Raw genomic sequence first — 16,407 nt, 5'->3', positions numbered from 1 at the left:
GGGGGGGGGTTAGTTGTAAGTAACCTGGCGATCAAGTCCTGCAGCGACGTGACCCACCTTGCACAGAAACAAAGAATACTTGTCTCCCTAGACTGGTGGCGCTCTCGGGCCTGCCCCGCTGAAGCAGCTGGCAGCTGTACAGGGCGCTGTCGTCTGGCTGCAGCTGCTGCAGGGTGAGGTTGTAGGTGATGCCGCCGGGGCCGGGCGCCGAGGACAACTGGACCTTCTCAACTGGGAACTGGGAAGAGGACTGATGGCGGCTGCTGTGGTGACGCTTTGAGTGGTACAACAGCTCCACAGGTTCCCGGTCCCTCTGCCGCTTCAGACTCACCCCCTCCACGGCCAAGCCCTCCCCGTGCGGGGGGAGACAGGGGAGCACGACCGAGCCCCCAGCGCACGTCTCTACCAACCCTATGTTCACCGTCCCAGGGGCGTCTCCATAGGGGAGAGGGAATAAAACTTACAATATAACCTGTGGCATGTTTGGGCTAGGAGACACAGTGACATCATTTGGAGTAGGCCTACAGCAGCTGCCTTCAAGATGCATTTGGACTTTAAGCAAATCTCTAAATCCATTTTCCTCTGGATAGTCAGAATATTTAGCAGCCATAAGGGTATTAGCATTATTGAGCACATGTACTGTAAATGTACTCAGATATTACTAACTGAATGCAAAAACATATGTATAGTCAACAGGCAGTAATAGTAGATAGGCTACTTTTTTTATATACAGGAATTTCAGTGTGTCCTACAACATAAATTATTTTTATGTAAAGGTTACATACAATCATCTGCCCTAGAAAGTATAATTAGGGTGCTGTATAAAAAAATATATTTGAGGTACATTATTTTGAAATTTGAAATTTACTGTGTTCTGTATTATATATTGTTGAATTCGGGGAAAGAGCAACTCAATTTTAATCAAATTCATTGTGGTGAAGTGTGGTGGTAGGGATGGGGTTGTATTTTCATATCTGGAAACACCAGTGTGGCGAGATGTGGCAGTTCATGCTCCAAATTCTGACAACTGGCAATAATCGCAAAAGAAAAACCTGACCGGAGTGACTCAACCAGGGCAAAAAGGATGAACTTGTTGTGAAATAAGGAAAGACAAGCAGCTTGGATTTCAAGATCAGAGCTGTGTTGAAGAGTCACACCACAAAGAACATAATTATATGGGGTTTACAAGGATTTATTAATATCTTTTTTAATAATATTGATAAATAATAACACCTTTTAGTTAAGAACCATTAATTAAGGGAACACTTGGATTGTGAAAAATCACTCTTGCTGTGTATCCTACACAGCATAATGTACTTTAGTGAGTTAATTCAAAAGGAGGATCCCTTTAATTTACAGTTCGACCACTTTTCCTTCTGGCTCATTATTATTTACATCCCCTTCTTATAGTTTGCCCTATTTAACAATAAACAACGACACCAAACCCACTCTACATGTGGACGTGCGGATATTTTGTGGGTGTTAGTTTTGGGAAGTTTAACCTCCTGTGAAGTGACAAACAAGTGAAAAAAGTGTGTGGGATGAAATGAAAGAAAACTACAACTCACCGGCACCAACAAGGAGGAAGAATTCAGTCTTTCCACGCAGCTGTTCGTCTTCAGAGAAACGGTTTTCCACAAGAAACTCACAGTAGTAGCGGTCTGTGTCACTGACCCTCAGCTGAGAGATGGTCACATTCAGAGAGTGGCTGCTCGGGTCTCCGCTGACGCTGGTGCGGTTCTTGTCGTCATCATTACCCACACTGAACTCCTTTTTGGTGTACATGAACAGCACTTCACCGGGATTCAGCCAGTTGCGCTTCAGGTAGACACTGAAGGGCGCCGGGTTTCTCTGCTCAACCGCGCAGGGAAGAACAACGGACTCCCCCTCATGCCTCTCCAAGAACTGAATGTCACTGCATACTTGATAAAAACAAAAGAAGATAAATGTTAGAATGCATCGATTTTTAGTCTGCTGATAAAAGGGATTATCTACATAAAGATATGTTTCAGTTGCAAAATAAATTGCTATTGCTATTTTAGAAACATTTTGCACCGAATAATCGTAGTAGAGGGCAATAAATATATTATGATTTCAGTAGGCTATGCAAAAATGTTTAAATCCTATTCTGTAATTTACTAAGTAATCATTCAATATACATTAGATTATAATCCAACATTATGCTGAAATAAAATGTGACCTAAAAGATGATCAAAGTGAAATTAATCTGACAACCAAAAACTGCACAGTGGTGCACTATGTGTTGTGAATTGTGAAGTGGTCCTGTTGTTTCGTCCACCCCCTGTTTAAGTAAACTGACTCCCATGGACTTTCCTCAGAAATGCTCGTACTGATCTTCAGCAGTAACTTAAGTACAATTCAAACTAAAAAGGGCGCAACTGATCAGACAAGCCTGAACAACAGCATGACACTCACCACATCCAGTCTGTGTGATGAGCAGAGTCCACAGACAAGCTAGATACTTGATCCCAGTCATCTTGAATGCCATCACAAGACACTAATGAAGTTCCTGAGGGAAGTCGGTGATGTAAACCATGACAGCATAGATGCAGGCACTCAAAACTGGATGTCAAACGTTTGGGTAACTGTAAATGAAACCAAGAGGAACTCCATGAAGCTCCACCTTCAAAACCTCAAGACAAGAACAAGAGGAAGCGCACACAAACCAGCACTATGAATGCTGTATCTGCTCCTTCTTAGGTAAGATAGTAAATGAATGAAGAATGTAAGACACAGCTGAGAGGGTTTGGTCAGATTACGAAGCATCTATAAAGGATCAGCAGCACAATCACCATGACCAACATGTGCATGAAGGGCCCTAAAGATCGTTTTTTTTGTTGTTGTTGTTTTAGGCAGTCTGACCTCTCTCTTTTAAGTTCAATGTTTTAATTTGCATTAATTGTCTTTTACATGCTTGAAACAAACTTTCCACAGACTGTATTTCCCAGAGGAAATGATACTGACTGCTCTTCTCTGAACAGGACGCGTCTGCTTTTTGATGCCAATATGCATCAGTGGACAGACTGTCAACTCTAAAAATAGGCCTGCTGACTGAATGCAAAAAACAGAGCTTCACACCTGAGACTTCAGTCTGACTTAAATGACAAAAACACGAACTTTAGGCTTGAAGATATGACAGCAAAAAACATCAATCCTAACTTTTGACTTGATACATCAATTAAATAAACGCAATCAGGCAGGTCTTGTATAGCCTCACTGCTTTATATTAGGCCTATGCACTAAAAGAAAAAATATTAAAGGTTATTCAACATTTCACAGTTTGAATATGAGGAATAATTACAGCAACTGATGTGTTTTTTGTTTACATTGTACTTCTGTATTTATACATAATTTTTTTTAAATGGAATTGAGAAATGCTACTTTATCCCTCTTACTTAGTTTTGTAGATGCCATTTCAAAGCTCAGCAATAAGAGACTTAAAAGACTTACATCTTGACTTTTTTGACTTGAAACCTATTCTGGGACACTTGAGACTAGGGGACATCTTCTACATTTCTAACTGGAGCTCCAGGCATTTTAACCCAGTCCACAAAGGGGACATGAGAAAAAGCTGTCAATGTAAAAGTGAATGGCGCAGGAAGTTATTGACCACTGCAGGGGTGTAACACAATTTGAATGCAGAACAAGAAACGGAAACAAGATAGTAAATCTTAAATTTAGTCACCCTAAAAAAAAAAAAAAAAAGATTTACTACGCATGGTGAGGCACAAACCTACAGAAGCACAAACCATGCCAAGTCCATCATTCATCTATACACGCACCAGAAGACCTGACACTTAGTTCTCACATGCTAAAAGTTAGACTCAAAAAGTAGCAGGCGATGTTTATCTCTACAGGAGGTTTGCTCTATGGGTCCTACATCATGTACTATCATGGCAAAAGATCGCCGCAGCCCAATGTGATGTACAACCAGCTCTGAACAACTATTGTTCTGAAGATCTATTTGCCCAGCAGGAAACCACAATCAGTCTGTTTATGTTTGAGAAGCTGCAGCTCAGGCGTTATCACGCATTAGAAATGCATTTAATGACTTTTAGTGTTCAACTAAAGGTTTGTTTGCCATTCATTAAGCTTTGTCAAAATTAGATGGTGGACCTGGAAGGGAAATCTACCCTCACTGATAGTTGTAACACATTATTAGTTCCTGGAAATATACACAAGTGCCCACCAGAGGAAGTTTCCATTTCTCATTACACACCAGTCCACGCATCTAATGACCTAGTTATGTTGTAGGTAATTACTGAAGTTAAAAACATAAAGGTCATGTGATGTTTACCAAAGTGGCCGATATTAAGTAAAACAATACTGAATCAAAATTAGGAAATATTTCAATACAAAAAGAACTAGAACTGCAAGCAGTTGTAAGCGGGGTCCAAGCCTCCCGGCACAAGCCGCACCCTTTGACCCCGTGGAGGGCGCGTGAGTCGGTCCGGGCGCGCCGCCGTTGTGTCGCACAAGGTCCCCACGTTTGGTGTTGATGGGCAATTCCAAACAGAGGCAAAACTTCCTGCCTGTGAAAATGCTATAAGAATGTATGCGCTTTAGTGAGAGATTTGAGCTTCGCTTTTAGCGCCACCTGTTGGCCGAAATGCACCATGTCATGTCATGTCATGTGTGATCAGGGCCCCATGAGGAACAATTGCCCCAAATTTAGTATCAATCGGAGTTGTGGTTGTGGAGATCTAAAATGCATGTAAGTCAATGGGATTTTTTTGAATAGCGCCAACTAGGGGCTAACTGTACCAAACCTCAGGGGGGCATGCCACATAAGGTCCTGAAGTTTTGTGTTGATCGGCCTTTCCATGCCAGAGATATGTCATACTTGCTGTTTTTAGCGTTTTCGCAAATATTTGTTAGCTTGTAATTGGGACATTTTTTGTCGGATCAAAATTCCCTCTACAAACTTTCTTCGGCTCAGTCCAGAGATGGTCCGTGCCAAGTTTCGTGTCGATCGGACTTGTGGCTTCGGAGGAGTTAATTAAAATAGGTTTTCCAGTTTTCGCGATTTGGCTAAATGAAATCGTCATCGCACAGAGGCGGGTCCTATACCATCGGAATCGGCAGCATCCCCCAAACACGTAGACGTAAGGTTTATGAATGTGCAATGTAGTGAGCCGTAGTTATCCTGCAAAATGTCCTTTGGTTGAAAAATCCCATTGAAATGAATGGGTTTTGGGGTTCGATTAGAGTGCCACCTTTTGGCCGAAGTCCACCAAATTTTTCAGGTGGTATCAGGGCCCCATTGGGAATAATTGATTGAAATTTGGTGTGAATCTGACTTGAGGTTATGGAGATATAAAATGCATGTAAATCAATGGGATTTTTTTTTCTATGTCTTTAATCTGCAATAACAGCGCCACCTATGGGAATGGGCGTGGGTGAAGTTTGGTGCCTGTAGTAAGGGGACCATGCTGAAGAATTCCGCACTGGTTTCATGTCAGCCTGAACTTGTGGTTATAGAGGAACAATTTTCTTGGATTAAATAGCGCCCCCTAGGGGCGAGTTACACAGGCCCTCAGGGGGGCGTCCCACATTAACGCTCCAAATTTGGTGTCGATCGGCCATTCCAAAGGGAAGATATGACATAATTTCCTGTTAGCAGCTTTTTCGTAACGTTTGCTAGCATATAAGTGCGACATTTTTTGTCGGATCAAAATTTCCTCTACAAACTTTCATCAGCTTGGTCCAGAGATTATCCGTGCCAAGTTTGGTGTCGATCGGACTTGCGGCTTCGGAGGAGTTCATTAAAATAGGTTTTTCAGTTTTCGCAATGTAGCGAAAAAAACCGTCTAGGCGGAAATGGGCGTGGCCTATACACAACATTCAGCTCGATCCCCCGAACGCGTGGATATAAGGTTTTTGATACACCCCTTCTTAGGCGGAAGTTCCAAGCCCAAACGCGTTGACCTTGCTTATAGCGCCCCCTAGAGGTAGCAGTGTGCGGATTTTGGCGCCTGAGGTACTCTTGAGGCTGTGAACCTACCTTGTGAGTTTCGCGTCCCTAATAGTTACCGTCTAGGCCACAGTATGAGTTTTATGCACGGAAGAAAATAAAAAAAATAAAATCCGAGCAAAAACAATAGGGTTCCCGACCCCTAAAAATCTAATTATTTAATAACTGAAAATAATTGTGTTACTTCATCATTTTCATAATTAATTCACCGCAGTGTTGATTTTTTTTTAACAATGTTTTTACTTTATGATCACTTAACAGGGATGCCCAGATCTCATCTTAGACAAATGGCATTTTTTTTTTTCTGTAAACAATAAATTAATCAGACAGTCTAACACACCAGGGGTTTTTACTGCCTTTGTCACTGAGCAGTGGTCTAACGTGAATCTGTTGAAGGGGTCCGTATATATCATCCATAAGGCACAAGGTGGCGCACTGGTTCTTGAATGCCCACACTGAGCACCTGAAGGCCATGGAGCTTCAAAATGGCGAATTTCACCTCTAGTTTGAATCAGTGATTGAAGAAAAAGAAGTGGCAGCAAAATAATGTAATTCATTTATTGAAGAAAGAAAAACATGTTCAAAACATCTGAGTCACATTTTCATTCAAATATCAAGTTACTTTCTGGACAATAATTCTTTATAGGACAGCTTGTATTCATTTAATTAAAATACACCTGATCCTAAAACAAGAACATTTGAAGAAAAACACTTACATTGAGTATCATATGACTTTGTCAAGACCACATTAACCTCAGATTTAATACATTTAAACTTTGAAGAACCATTTTCCTTCCACAATGGTTTTAAGAGCTAATCTTTACTTCTGATCCTTAAGTACATGCGGTTGCAAACACTAATCAAACTTAAAAAACATTTGCCCTCTTATCTCTAGTGGTGTCTAGCTGTAGTCTTGTTTTTGTGTGCCCAAGGTTTCTTTCTTTTGTTTCCATCTTAAAATCAAAAGTATCTGCTAGATCAGCGGTTCACAACCAGAGGTCAGGTTTCCATGAAGTATATGAGGGATCAGGAGATGATTAAAAGGGTCAAAATAGAAAAACAACATTTGTTACACAAAATCGTGTTGAATTTCTCCCCACGTTCACCTTTTTGTTCACAAGTAGACTTCATTTCAAAAAGGGGCACTCCCATGATTTTACACATTAAATCAGATGTTCATCACGAGGACCACTCAGCCTTTTAAAACAGCTGTGTATTGTCTTCTGTGGCGCTGGAGGGAGCTCAAATAATCGAATTAGGCTTCATATTTTGGACAAAAGGCCTGTGTTTTAAGCTTGAAAGACACGGCCATTTATTACCAGGAAGGGAGAAGCTTGACTCATACTCGGAACTCGAGATCAGAACATCTTTGCTGCTTTATCTTTTACCCTTTTAAAAAAAAATTAAAAAAAAGGTTGGGAACTACTGCGCTAGACAGGCCTAGAGGAAAGTGCTCATTAGGGTGAGCTGACCTTTCAACACCCCACACAACCTTTAAGGCCACTACTGACTACTTACCATGTTGGTCCACTTCATCCCAGACAAAACAATATAAACTCAACATTTACATTTCCCAAGTATTTTACCTTTAAATAGCTAAAAAGGAATTAACATGTCACTTAAGACATCCTCTTATGTAAGATTCATTTATCTTAAAAACATACTTTTAAACACAACACAGCAGGTAATAGATGGCCTAGCATCCAGTTGTACAGGACAGACCCACACTATAATAAACATCAGGTACTTACTGGGTTTAACTGACCTGTCATGCCAGCTGAGTGGGTTTTAAGGCTGATATGGATGGGCTACAGACAACAAAAACAAATACAAAGCAGTAAGTGATATGGGCAGAGGAAAATCTTGTGCCACACTAAATACCTCCTAAGTACTTCCTGTACCCCCATTTTTTGATCCATGTGTGCACTACACTCAGTATTGTGCACCTGTTATCTACAACTTTACACAATCAGGTTCACTCTCAGAGATTGCTTCCAGTGGAGCAATCTCCAACATAGCATTAGTAGAGATGACCCTGGCTGATGAGTATGTAAAACATTCTGTACATATTAAAAAAAAAAATAAAAAAAAATTAATGAACACACAAAACCACCCAGCAATACAAACTAGCACTGCGGTAAACATCAATCTAGCAAAGCAGTTTCTCTTGAGACAGTCACATGTTGATTTACTGTTACTCTTATATCGTAGTCTGTGCTGTTTAGCAATCCAATATTAGGTATCAGTCAGTGCTGGTGAGGGTCTTCTTGTGACCACTGCTCCTTGCTAAAGACGTTTTTCTTTTGTCATAACATTTTGAAACTTGTACAATACATATTTTGCAGGAATGGATGCACTAGCAACTGAAGTACATGCTACTGTAAATCACAGGTGCAAACTGAGTCATTTACTATTTGAGATTTGCACAGGGATAAACCTCTAAACCACTGAATGGCTGATAAAGTTGCATACAGCTGATAAGCTGCAATACTGTGGTAAGAGGAAAGTCAAATGAAAGTAATGTTTTAATCAACTTTTTAATAATAAAAAAAAAAAACTGAGCTTCACAAAATTGAAATTTAATACTGAGCTACTGTAGAGCTGGGTTTGTAGTTTTGCTTGAACCCTATAGTAGATTATGAGGACATAACTGATATGAGACATTATAGAATTCATGCATGCGTGTTTCAGTACTGGTATGGACAGACAAAAAAAATAAAATAAAAAAAATAAAGTGAATCAGGAATGACATGTTTCTCTTTCACTGCTGTTAAGTATCATAATTTAATCTGCAGTTATTTCCAACATTATCGTGAGGTAACATGCAGTATTTGGAACCAGAAGTTGGCCAACATCTTAGTTTTATGCTGGTGTTAAAAAAGACTAACACACTAAATCTTTAAGCCGTTCCTAAACTGTAAAGAATGTTTTTGTACGTTAATATCAAGCTTTTTATAACAAATCTGTAAGGTGCACTCCACAGATGACAAAAACAGATGATGGCAAACTTGGTTTTTAAATACCTGATGAAATCCTGTAGTTAAACAGAGCCATAAGATGTCTAAGAATGCAGCACCAGTACAAACCTTTCATGACTCACCTCCACGTACGTCAGGACAAACCAGCATTGGATTTCAAGATGAATTTTATTACAACAGATTCATAAAACATTACAAAGGATGCATACAGGTTACCCTTTTGATCAGGAAATATTAAAAACAAACCTGAAATAAGAATAAAGCTAGAGACTGATGAGTCATGGATTTGTAACACTACTTAGGTTGGAATCATTTTCATCACTGAGACCCTCACCAACCAAGGTTGGGGACGCAAGTCCAACAGCACCTAAACATGCTGTGAGGGCCTCAATCAATCTACCAAAAAAAATAAACAAAAAATAAAATTAATCAAATGTTTACAAGAGAAACTTGCCTTTTTAAGGGGTTGGTACGTTCATGTAACTCCAGCAGCTTCAAAAGAAATATGAATCTTTTTAACACACTTCACTTCTATTAACCTGAGTGAAACCTATGGGAACAAAAAATATCCTTACATATGATCAAATGACAATAGCTTTCGGGGACTTAATGTGGTGTTTTGCTGTTTTTCAATAAAAGATGTTACATTAAACGTCCACGTGTTCTAACAAATAATGTTTGTCTTCACCACCACTGGTCTTACTGCTCTTTGTTTGCAGCTAGGTTCGAAAAAGCACAAGGATGAGAGAAAGGTGTTAACCTCAAACCTAATGTGGTGGATGCTTTGCTGCTTCAGTAGCGCCCAGCCGGAGACATGACGGGTGGCCTCATGCCCATGGGAGGGCCTCCCTGGTAAGGGGGCACCATAGGAGGACCCTGCCCATATGGAGGCATCCCTCCAGGCATGTAGCTTGGCATGCCCTGAGGAGGAGCGCCATACTGACCTGCAGATAGAACACAGAGCGCAGAATGTGTTAACCGATTCAACAGCTGATGTCCCTTAAACTTTAGTGTATATAAATAAAGTTATGCCACAGCTAATGTGACATGCAACATGCTTCTGGCTTGTGCGTTCTCCAGTTCTTCCTTACCATGCATGGGATGCCTCATGCCTGGCTGCTGTGGTGGCATGCCTTGCTGTGGGGGCATAATGCTGCCCACAGCCGCCACTGGTGGAGCAGCCGCATGGGCCTGACCCGGCCTGGGTATAAGACGCTGGTAACGGGGCAACTGGGCCTTCATCTCTTCCTGTTGGCAGGGACAACACACAACGCAAACATTCAGACTAATGAAACGCAGTTATGCCCCTTACAGTACAAAGATAAACACTCACAAAAAATGCGGAATTGGGTACCAATGTTGGCGTGCCCTGATTTCACACAGAGGATATTCAAGTTCAGAATCATCCTTCAACGTAACCACAAAAGAGAAACTACTAAGTAAGAGTAAGGATATACAATCTAAGAGCTCCATTTCACACTTTGTGGATATTAAATACATTTCTAATTTCACGATGATCACAATTATTGCTATTAGGAATCAGAACGATTGTCTAATAGTGCACCAACCCATTCACCACTAAATGTACTATTATGTGTATCAGTCATTACTTACTGTGAAAAGGGCAAAAAATAAAGCTCAAGCAACTTACCAGTGAGATATCCTCATCAGGGTGGATCAACTTACTAGTTGCACTCGTGGTGGTGAGGGTGGCAGGCTTAGTGGCCACTGTGGCAGGGGGTTTGGCCACAGTGCTGCTAGAGGGGTTAGAAGAAGAAGTGGAAGAAGAAGAGACAGAGGGCTGGGTGTAGGCGGGGAATGTTGCTTTGGGAGGGTCGGAGGAGGCGGCTGTACTGTGGGAGTTCGAAGCTGCAGCTCCTGAAGTGCTATGCTGGGCCTGTGCAAAGACACAATACAGGTAACTGCAAACTGATACTTTCTTACCTTAAGATACAAAACAAAATCTCAAAATACTCAACGGATTAAGCCTTTTTGACCATCATGTAACAAAACACTCAAAGTTACTCTTCTTTTAATGATTTGGTCACTCTGAATATAGTGAAATAGTATTAGGATTCCACTTTAAATGTGGAATATACGCGTTAATTTGACTTGTGAATTACATTATCCCAATAAGTCTTTTTAATTTGAGGAATAAAAAAAGATCTCACTATACACTTACACCCATTTACTTTAAAAAATAAAAAAAAATAAAAAAAACAGCACTAAACTAGTTCAATCCTTTGTATCCAGCATGGCCAATTAAACATTATATGAAACACCATTCCTAAGATACAAGTATAACTACGAGACATTTAGAAATCAGAAAAAAAATGTTTCAGTCATTTCACAGGATTATGAGTAGTTATTGCAGAACTCATGCTTCAGAGGTTAGGAGGAGTGGATGATGCAAAATAAAATCCATTGTTATGCCTCATTCTGTGTTAATTAAAGCACATGCATGCTAATAAAGCTCACAGACAAAACGTGTGTCAGTTATTGTCAGGGACAATTATCCTCCGACACCAACATCATGGCCAACGTGCTCATTTTGATGCACCAGTTGGCTTCCCAGGCAAATACTGTTAATAATCAGCCTAGTTTACAACAACGCAGAGTTAACAAATAAGCAACATGCAGCTGCCACAGTCCAAGTCAAAGTGCTGCCTGTGGGCGTACTTGTGGCGTGTTAGGAAAGAGAGGCTGCGAGGAGACAGACTGAAGGTCTGCAGGTGGAGAGGAAATGGCTGCTGTGCTGCTTTGAACATCAGAGCCCATCTGCAGCATGGTGGAAAGGAGATCACAGCATTGGAGTGCAACATGTCCACATAATCTATCCAGATTCTATTATGAGAACAAATTAATACTACGCAATAGTGACACTGATTAAAAAAAATAGAATGGGGGTGAGATGGACAGAAAATATCGGAACAGCTGACTGCAGAAATGAGGAAACAAAACATCAGAAATCAGAAGTGTTGGGAAATCAAATATGTATAAAATATGTGCTATAAGTGCTTTGTTCATAAGAGACCATATGGAAGTTTTAATAACATAAAACCTGAATGCTACTGACAGTGAATAATGAGACCGACAAACAGCTAAATTCTCTAAAAGGTCTGTATGTGTTGCATGGTGCCCACCTGTGCCGCACTGGGGAAAAGGGGTTTGGTGACAGCGGGCTGGGCCACTGGCGCTGCCGGTCGACCGGGTATCGCTCCTACTGCAGGTGCCGGGGCCATATGGGGCATCCCTGGCCTTGGAGCCATGTGAGGTGGCATTCCTAAACAATCAAACATGTGCAATAACCCTTCTTAGTCACAGGAAATCCAATCTTGTTGCCAGTGAGCACGACACTGAACGCAACATAAAGATGGGTGTTTCAGTGGTGTTGCCACATAATTTGTTAGAAATCACTAACTTTTCAACAACAATAGTGTTGCAAAAATACCACCAATATTGATTATAAATGTCTTGTGTAACCCCAATACAACTCACCAGGGGGTATACCAGGCATCCCTGGCATCATGGGAGGCATCATTCCACCCATTGGCATCATGCTGTAAAAGACCAATAATGATTTGGTGTTACTATAACTACAGGAAAATTACATCTAATTTATATTACAAAATAAACATATGATCAGTACAATTAAAGAATCAAACAGAAAACACTGAATCTAAAAAAGGTATCATTAAAGTTTAAACACAGTGAATGAGAGCTCTTACCCTGGTGGCATTCCATGCATGGCAGGAGGCATGCCGTGCATCATGGGAGGAACGCCTGGCATAATAGGAGGCATTCCTGTAACAGTGAGTCAGAGGGACATGTTCCATTTTACCAACAACTCAACGCTACATCCCCCTACAGACAGGCAGCTTATACACCAAGGAATCTGAAGCCACAACAAATGAATCCATGTGCAAAAATCCTAGACACTTTTTTTCCTGCTGTAATCACACAGTTTCTTGAACTCAATTTTGCTACACGTTTTTTAGACTGCAGTTCTGAACCGGTTGGCAATGTGGACACTTCTGAGCAATAGTATAGTGTGTCATATCTTACTTAAAGAATATACATCTGACACACACAAATTAGGATTAAGTCATCAAACTATAATCAGATTATTAAATGCAGAGATGTGATGAAGACAACACAAATAATGTAGAAAATGGTGGGAGAGGTTTACATGTGACAATGCTATAAAATATAAGTTCTAGCTAAAATTAAAGAGAAAAACCGACATATGTCCAACAACCCAACCACCCAAATTAACAGCACAGGTCGAAGTTTTGCAAATCACATTCAAGTCTCAAGCCTTAACTTTGAGTTTAGTATAGGAAATAAAGTCACAATGCATGACTAATGCTTGTGTTCGGTACTTTTGGCCAACACATTCCTTGGCAAAATATGAACAGCAGTGCTGTAGAGATCCATTTCCTATAATCTCTTACGTAAAAAAAGAAAAGAAAAGGCACAAAAGCTCATACATCTTCACAGATATCATCAACACACCTAACAGAAGACTTGCCACAAAGTTACACATTATAAAAAGGTATTTAGTGCCTTTTAGAGTTTCAGCTTTGAGAGTCCTTAAGGTGACATGCTTTACGTAAATTCAATGGGGTCTAACTCAGTGAACTTATGAGTATTTTTTGTCAGTGTTGATTCCCAACTGTTCCTTTATGAAGAGTTCCTTGCCTTGATATCCTCCAGGGTGCATCCCAGGTGCACCAGTCACTGGAGGCATCCCAAGCTGTGCCATTGGAGCAGCGTAACCTGGCTGGGGCTGGACAGCAGCAACCTGCTGTGCCGAGGGTCCTGCTTCATCATCATCGTCGTCCTCCTCATCGGAGTCGTCCTGGTTGTTTGACTTCTTTTTTTGACTCTCTGAAATCAGAAAGAGGTATTACTCATATTAAAAAGGTAATGGTGGGGCTTAAACAAAATGTAAATTAACCTAAGGCTCTAGATGAAACATGGTTACTTTTAATGTAAGAACACAGCCTTCAGAAGCCAAGTAGTTGCGGAACATACAATGAACTGAGATCGGGATATCCCATGATCTCAAGAAACACTTAAGTCTGCCATCTAGGCCTTAGGATACAAAGATACAATCATTGTGTTTATCAAATTGGCAAGAAAAGTACATGGAAGTGTACAAACCTTGTGATTTCTGTTCTAACGTCCGTCTTCTTTCCTGCATGTCTTTCTCTGGTATCCCCTCCATACCATAAATCTCCAACTCAATGTCTGTTCTTCCAGGAATTGCATTTGGTACGCTATCAATTGTCTCTTTGTGTACCTGAAACGGATGCAAAGTGAGCCAGTGCATACTGTCATAACATGCAAAGTACATGCATTGCCCACTTCACGAGGACATATAATGGCCCTAAATTCCAGGAAGTAGAAAAGTAAGATACTTAGGAACTAAACTAGTTTAAATAAAGGAAAAGAAACCCACCTGCATGCAATGAATAGCCAAGCCTGGGCCAGTGTACAGCTTCTTGTGGCAAATATGGCATTTAAAATGCTTTGCCTTCTGGTGCTGAATGAGGATCTTTTCATCATCGAAGTCTCGATTACAGTACCTTGCATAAGGAGTTATGGAGTTTGTGCGAAACAGGAAACATGAGCAAAACACCCATGATACACCTGAGCTCACCAAGGCAGAGTCACACGACTCGAAAAAAATTACGTTAGTGATGACTGATCTGAGGCGCAACTTAGTCTTCATTGTATGGTTAATGCACAACAACTTTTAAAACTACAAGGTTTCAGGGTAATCAGCCTTGGAAGTTTAAATCATACATGTTAACTGGGGCTGAATCGTCAATGCATGGCTAATATGTTAGCTAGCTAACATCAGAACAGGGTTTAAGTGTTACGTTTTCTCTTAGCGATACAGTTAACTCAACACAAACCAGTTAACGTTCGAGATATTAAGAACAGACTGGATAAAATCAAAGCGATTTGAAGGCCAAACAGCTAAGCCGATAAACCCACGGAGGCGCTAGCTTGGGCCTTCCTTTTGTCAAGCTAACATGTAACTTAGCCTCCAGCATTTCCACGCTGGTATATCGTCATCCAGCCAAAAGGATACCAGCACCATGGCTTCATCTGCTTCTTCTTTTTTCGTCCCATCTTAACAAATACTGAAAAAGATGTCTTACAACGGTAAATACTAGTCTTATTATCTGTTTGACAACAGCATGCTGTAGTTCCGCAACAACGCCGAAAATGGCGCTTAGCAGGAGGAAGTTGTAGGGGACGATGTAGTCTCGCGTAAACACAAAGTAGACGTCACGTCACAGACACGCCCCTAGATTTGGAGGCTTCATACATCCATGATCGTGAGAGTGTTACATTAAATACCACCAGTCCATGTTACAGTTCTTGATGGAGTTTCTTTGACCATATGATGATTTGAAAGGGTGTTCTTGCAGACTTCAAGTTGCATTATTATGTGGGCCTCCGCTTCACTAACTCAAAGGTCGAAATTTAGTTTTGTAAACCCATAACACTTCATGACTTAACAGCTTAAATAATGTATGGGTGCAACAACACCGGAGAGCAATAACGATACACGGGCCGTGGACTTTGCAAAGTAACAAAAATAATCAAAGAGATAAACAAAAAGATATAACGACCAATACTAAACTTAATAGGCTACTACTTTACCTACCTACCTTTGTACTTGTTTTTGCCTCTCTTTTTTTTTTTTTTTTGCTGTATTTGTATTTCTTATTGTATAAAAAGTTAATTAAAGGTGTGTGTTTAGTGCTAGGTGTCTGCAGGTAGGAAATTAAACTGCAGTCATTCTGAATTACATTATCTTCTGCCAAATGGCATGGTGTGAATAGATCTCAAACATAAACGGTCACAGATTCTGTAGTTTAAAGGTACATTATACATTCACCTAAAGGATTATTAGGAACACCATACTAATACTGTGTTTGACCCCCTTTCGCCTTCAGAACTGCCTTAATTCTACGTGCATTGATTCAACAAGGTGCTGAAAGTATTCTTTAGAAATGTTGGCCCATATTGATAGGATAGCATCTTGCAGTTGATGGAGATTTGTGGGATGCACATCCAAGACACGAAGCTCCCGTTCCACCACATCCCAAAGATGCTCTATTGGGTTGAGATCTGGTGACTGTGGGGGCCATTTTAGTACAGTGAACTCATTGTCAGGTTCAAGAAACCAATTTGAAATGATTCGAGCTTTGTGACATGGTGCATTATCCTGCTGGAAGAAGCCATCAGAGGATGGGTACATGGTGGCCATAAAGGGATGGACATGGTCAGAAACAATGCTCAGGTAGGCCGTGGCATTTAAACGATGCCCAATTGGCACTAAGGGGCCTAAAGTGTGCCAAGAAAACATCCCCCACACCATTACACCACCACCACCAGCCTGCACAGTGGTAA

At 40.7% G+C, this 16,407-nt stretch overlaps 2 protein-coding genes across 5 annotated transcripts in view; both read right to left on the bottom strand.

The window, feature by feature from the left end:
- The window catches only part of cd7al (cd7 antigen-like), an 11,897-nt gene extending 2,896 nt beyond the window's left edge, over positions 1 to 9,001 (bottom strand). The window contains exons 1-4 of one of the 4 annotated variants that reach the window (XM_046046877.1): positions 7,747 to 9,001; positions 2,437 to 2,606; positions 1,569 to 1,922; positions 58 to 435 (exon numbers count right to left, since the gene is read on the bottom strand). In XM_046046877.1, the coding sequence (XP_045902833.1) occupies positions 58 to 435; positions 1,569 to 1,922; positions 2,437 to 2,509 (805 nt within the window). In that variant the 5' untranslated portion in view covers positions 2,510 to 2,606; positions 7,747 to 9,001. Of the gene's footprint in view, positions 1 to 57; positions 436 to 1,568; positions 1,923 to 2,436; positions 2,607 to 5,712; positions 5,763 to 7,746 lie in introns of those variants that run through there. The other 3 variants (XM_046046879.1, XM_046046878.1, XM_046046880.1) reach the window with 3 other exon arrangements.
- A 121-nt stretch (positions 9,002 to 9,122) lies between these two features.
- Positions 9,123 to 15,242, bottom strand: znf207b (zinc finger protein 207, b). Its single transcript, XM_046046875.1, has 10 exons — positions 15,077 to 15,242; positions 14,438 to 14,564; positions 14,140 to 14,278; positions 13,675 to 13,863; positions 12,702 to 12,777; positions 12,472 to 12,533; positions 12,117 to 12,256; positions 10,625 to 10,870; positions 10,065 to 10,221; positions 9,123 to 9,917 (listed from the first exon to the last, which is right to left on the bottom strand). The coding sequence occupies exons 1-10, from the start codon at positions 15,115 to 15,117 to the stop codon at positions 9,766 to 9,768; spliced, it is 1,329 nt and encodes a 442-aa protein (XP_045902831.1). The 5' UTR covers positions 15,118 to 15,242; the 3' UTR covers positions 9,123 to 9,765.
- Positions 15,243 to 16,407: the final 1,165 nt, after the last annotated feature.

The sequence above is a fragment of the Micropterus dolomieu genome, linkage group LG04 (assembly GCF_021292245.1).
Source record: "Micropterus dolomieu isolate WLL.071019.BEF.003 ecotype Adirondacks linkage group LG04, ASM2129224v1, whole genome shotgun sequence".
In the NCBI taxonomy this organism is placed as follows: domain Eukaryota; kingdom Metazoa; phylum Chordata; class Actinopteri; order Centrarchiformes; family Centrarchidae; genus Micropterus; species Micropterus dolomieu.
Note: the sequence above shows the minus strand (reverse complement) of the source record. Positions and strands in the feature narration are given on the sequence as shown.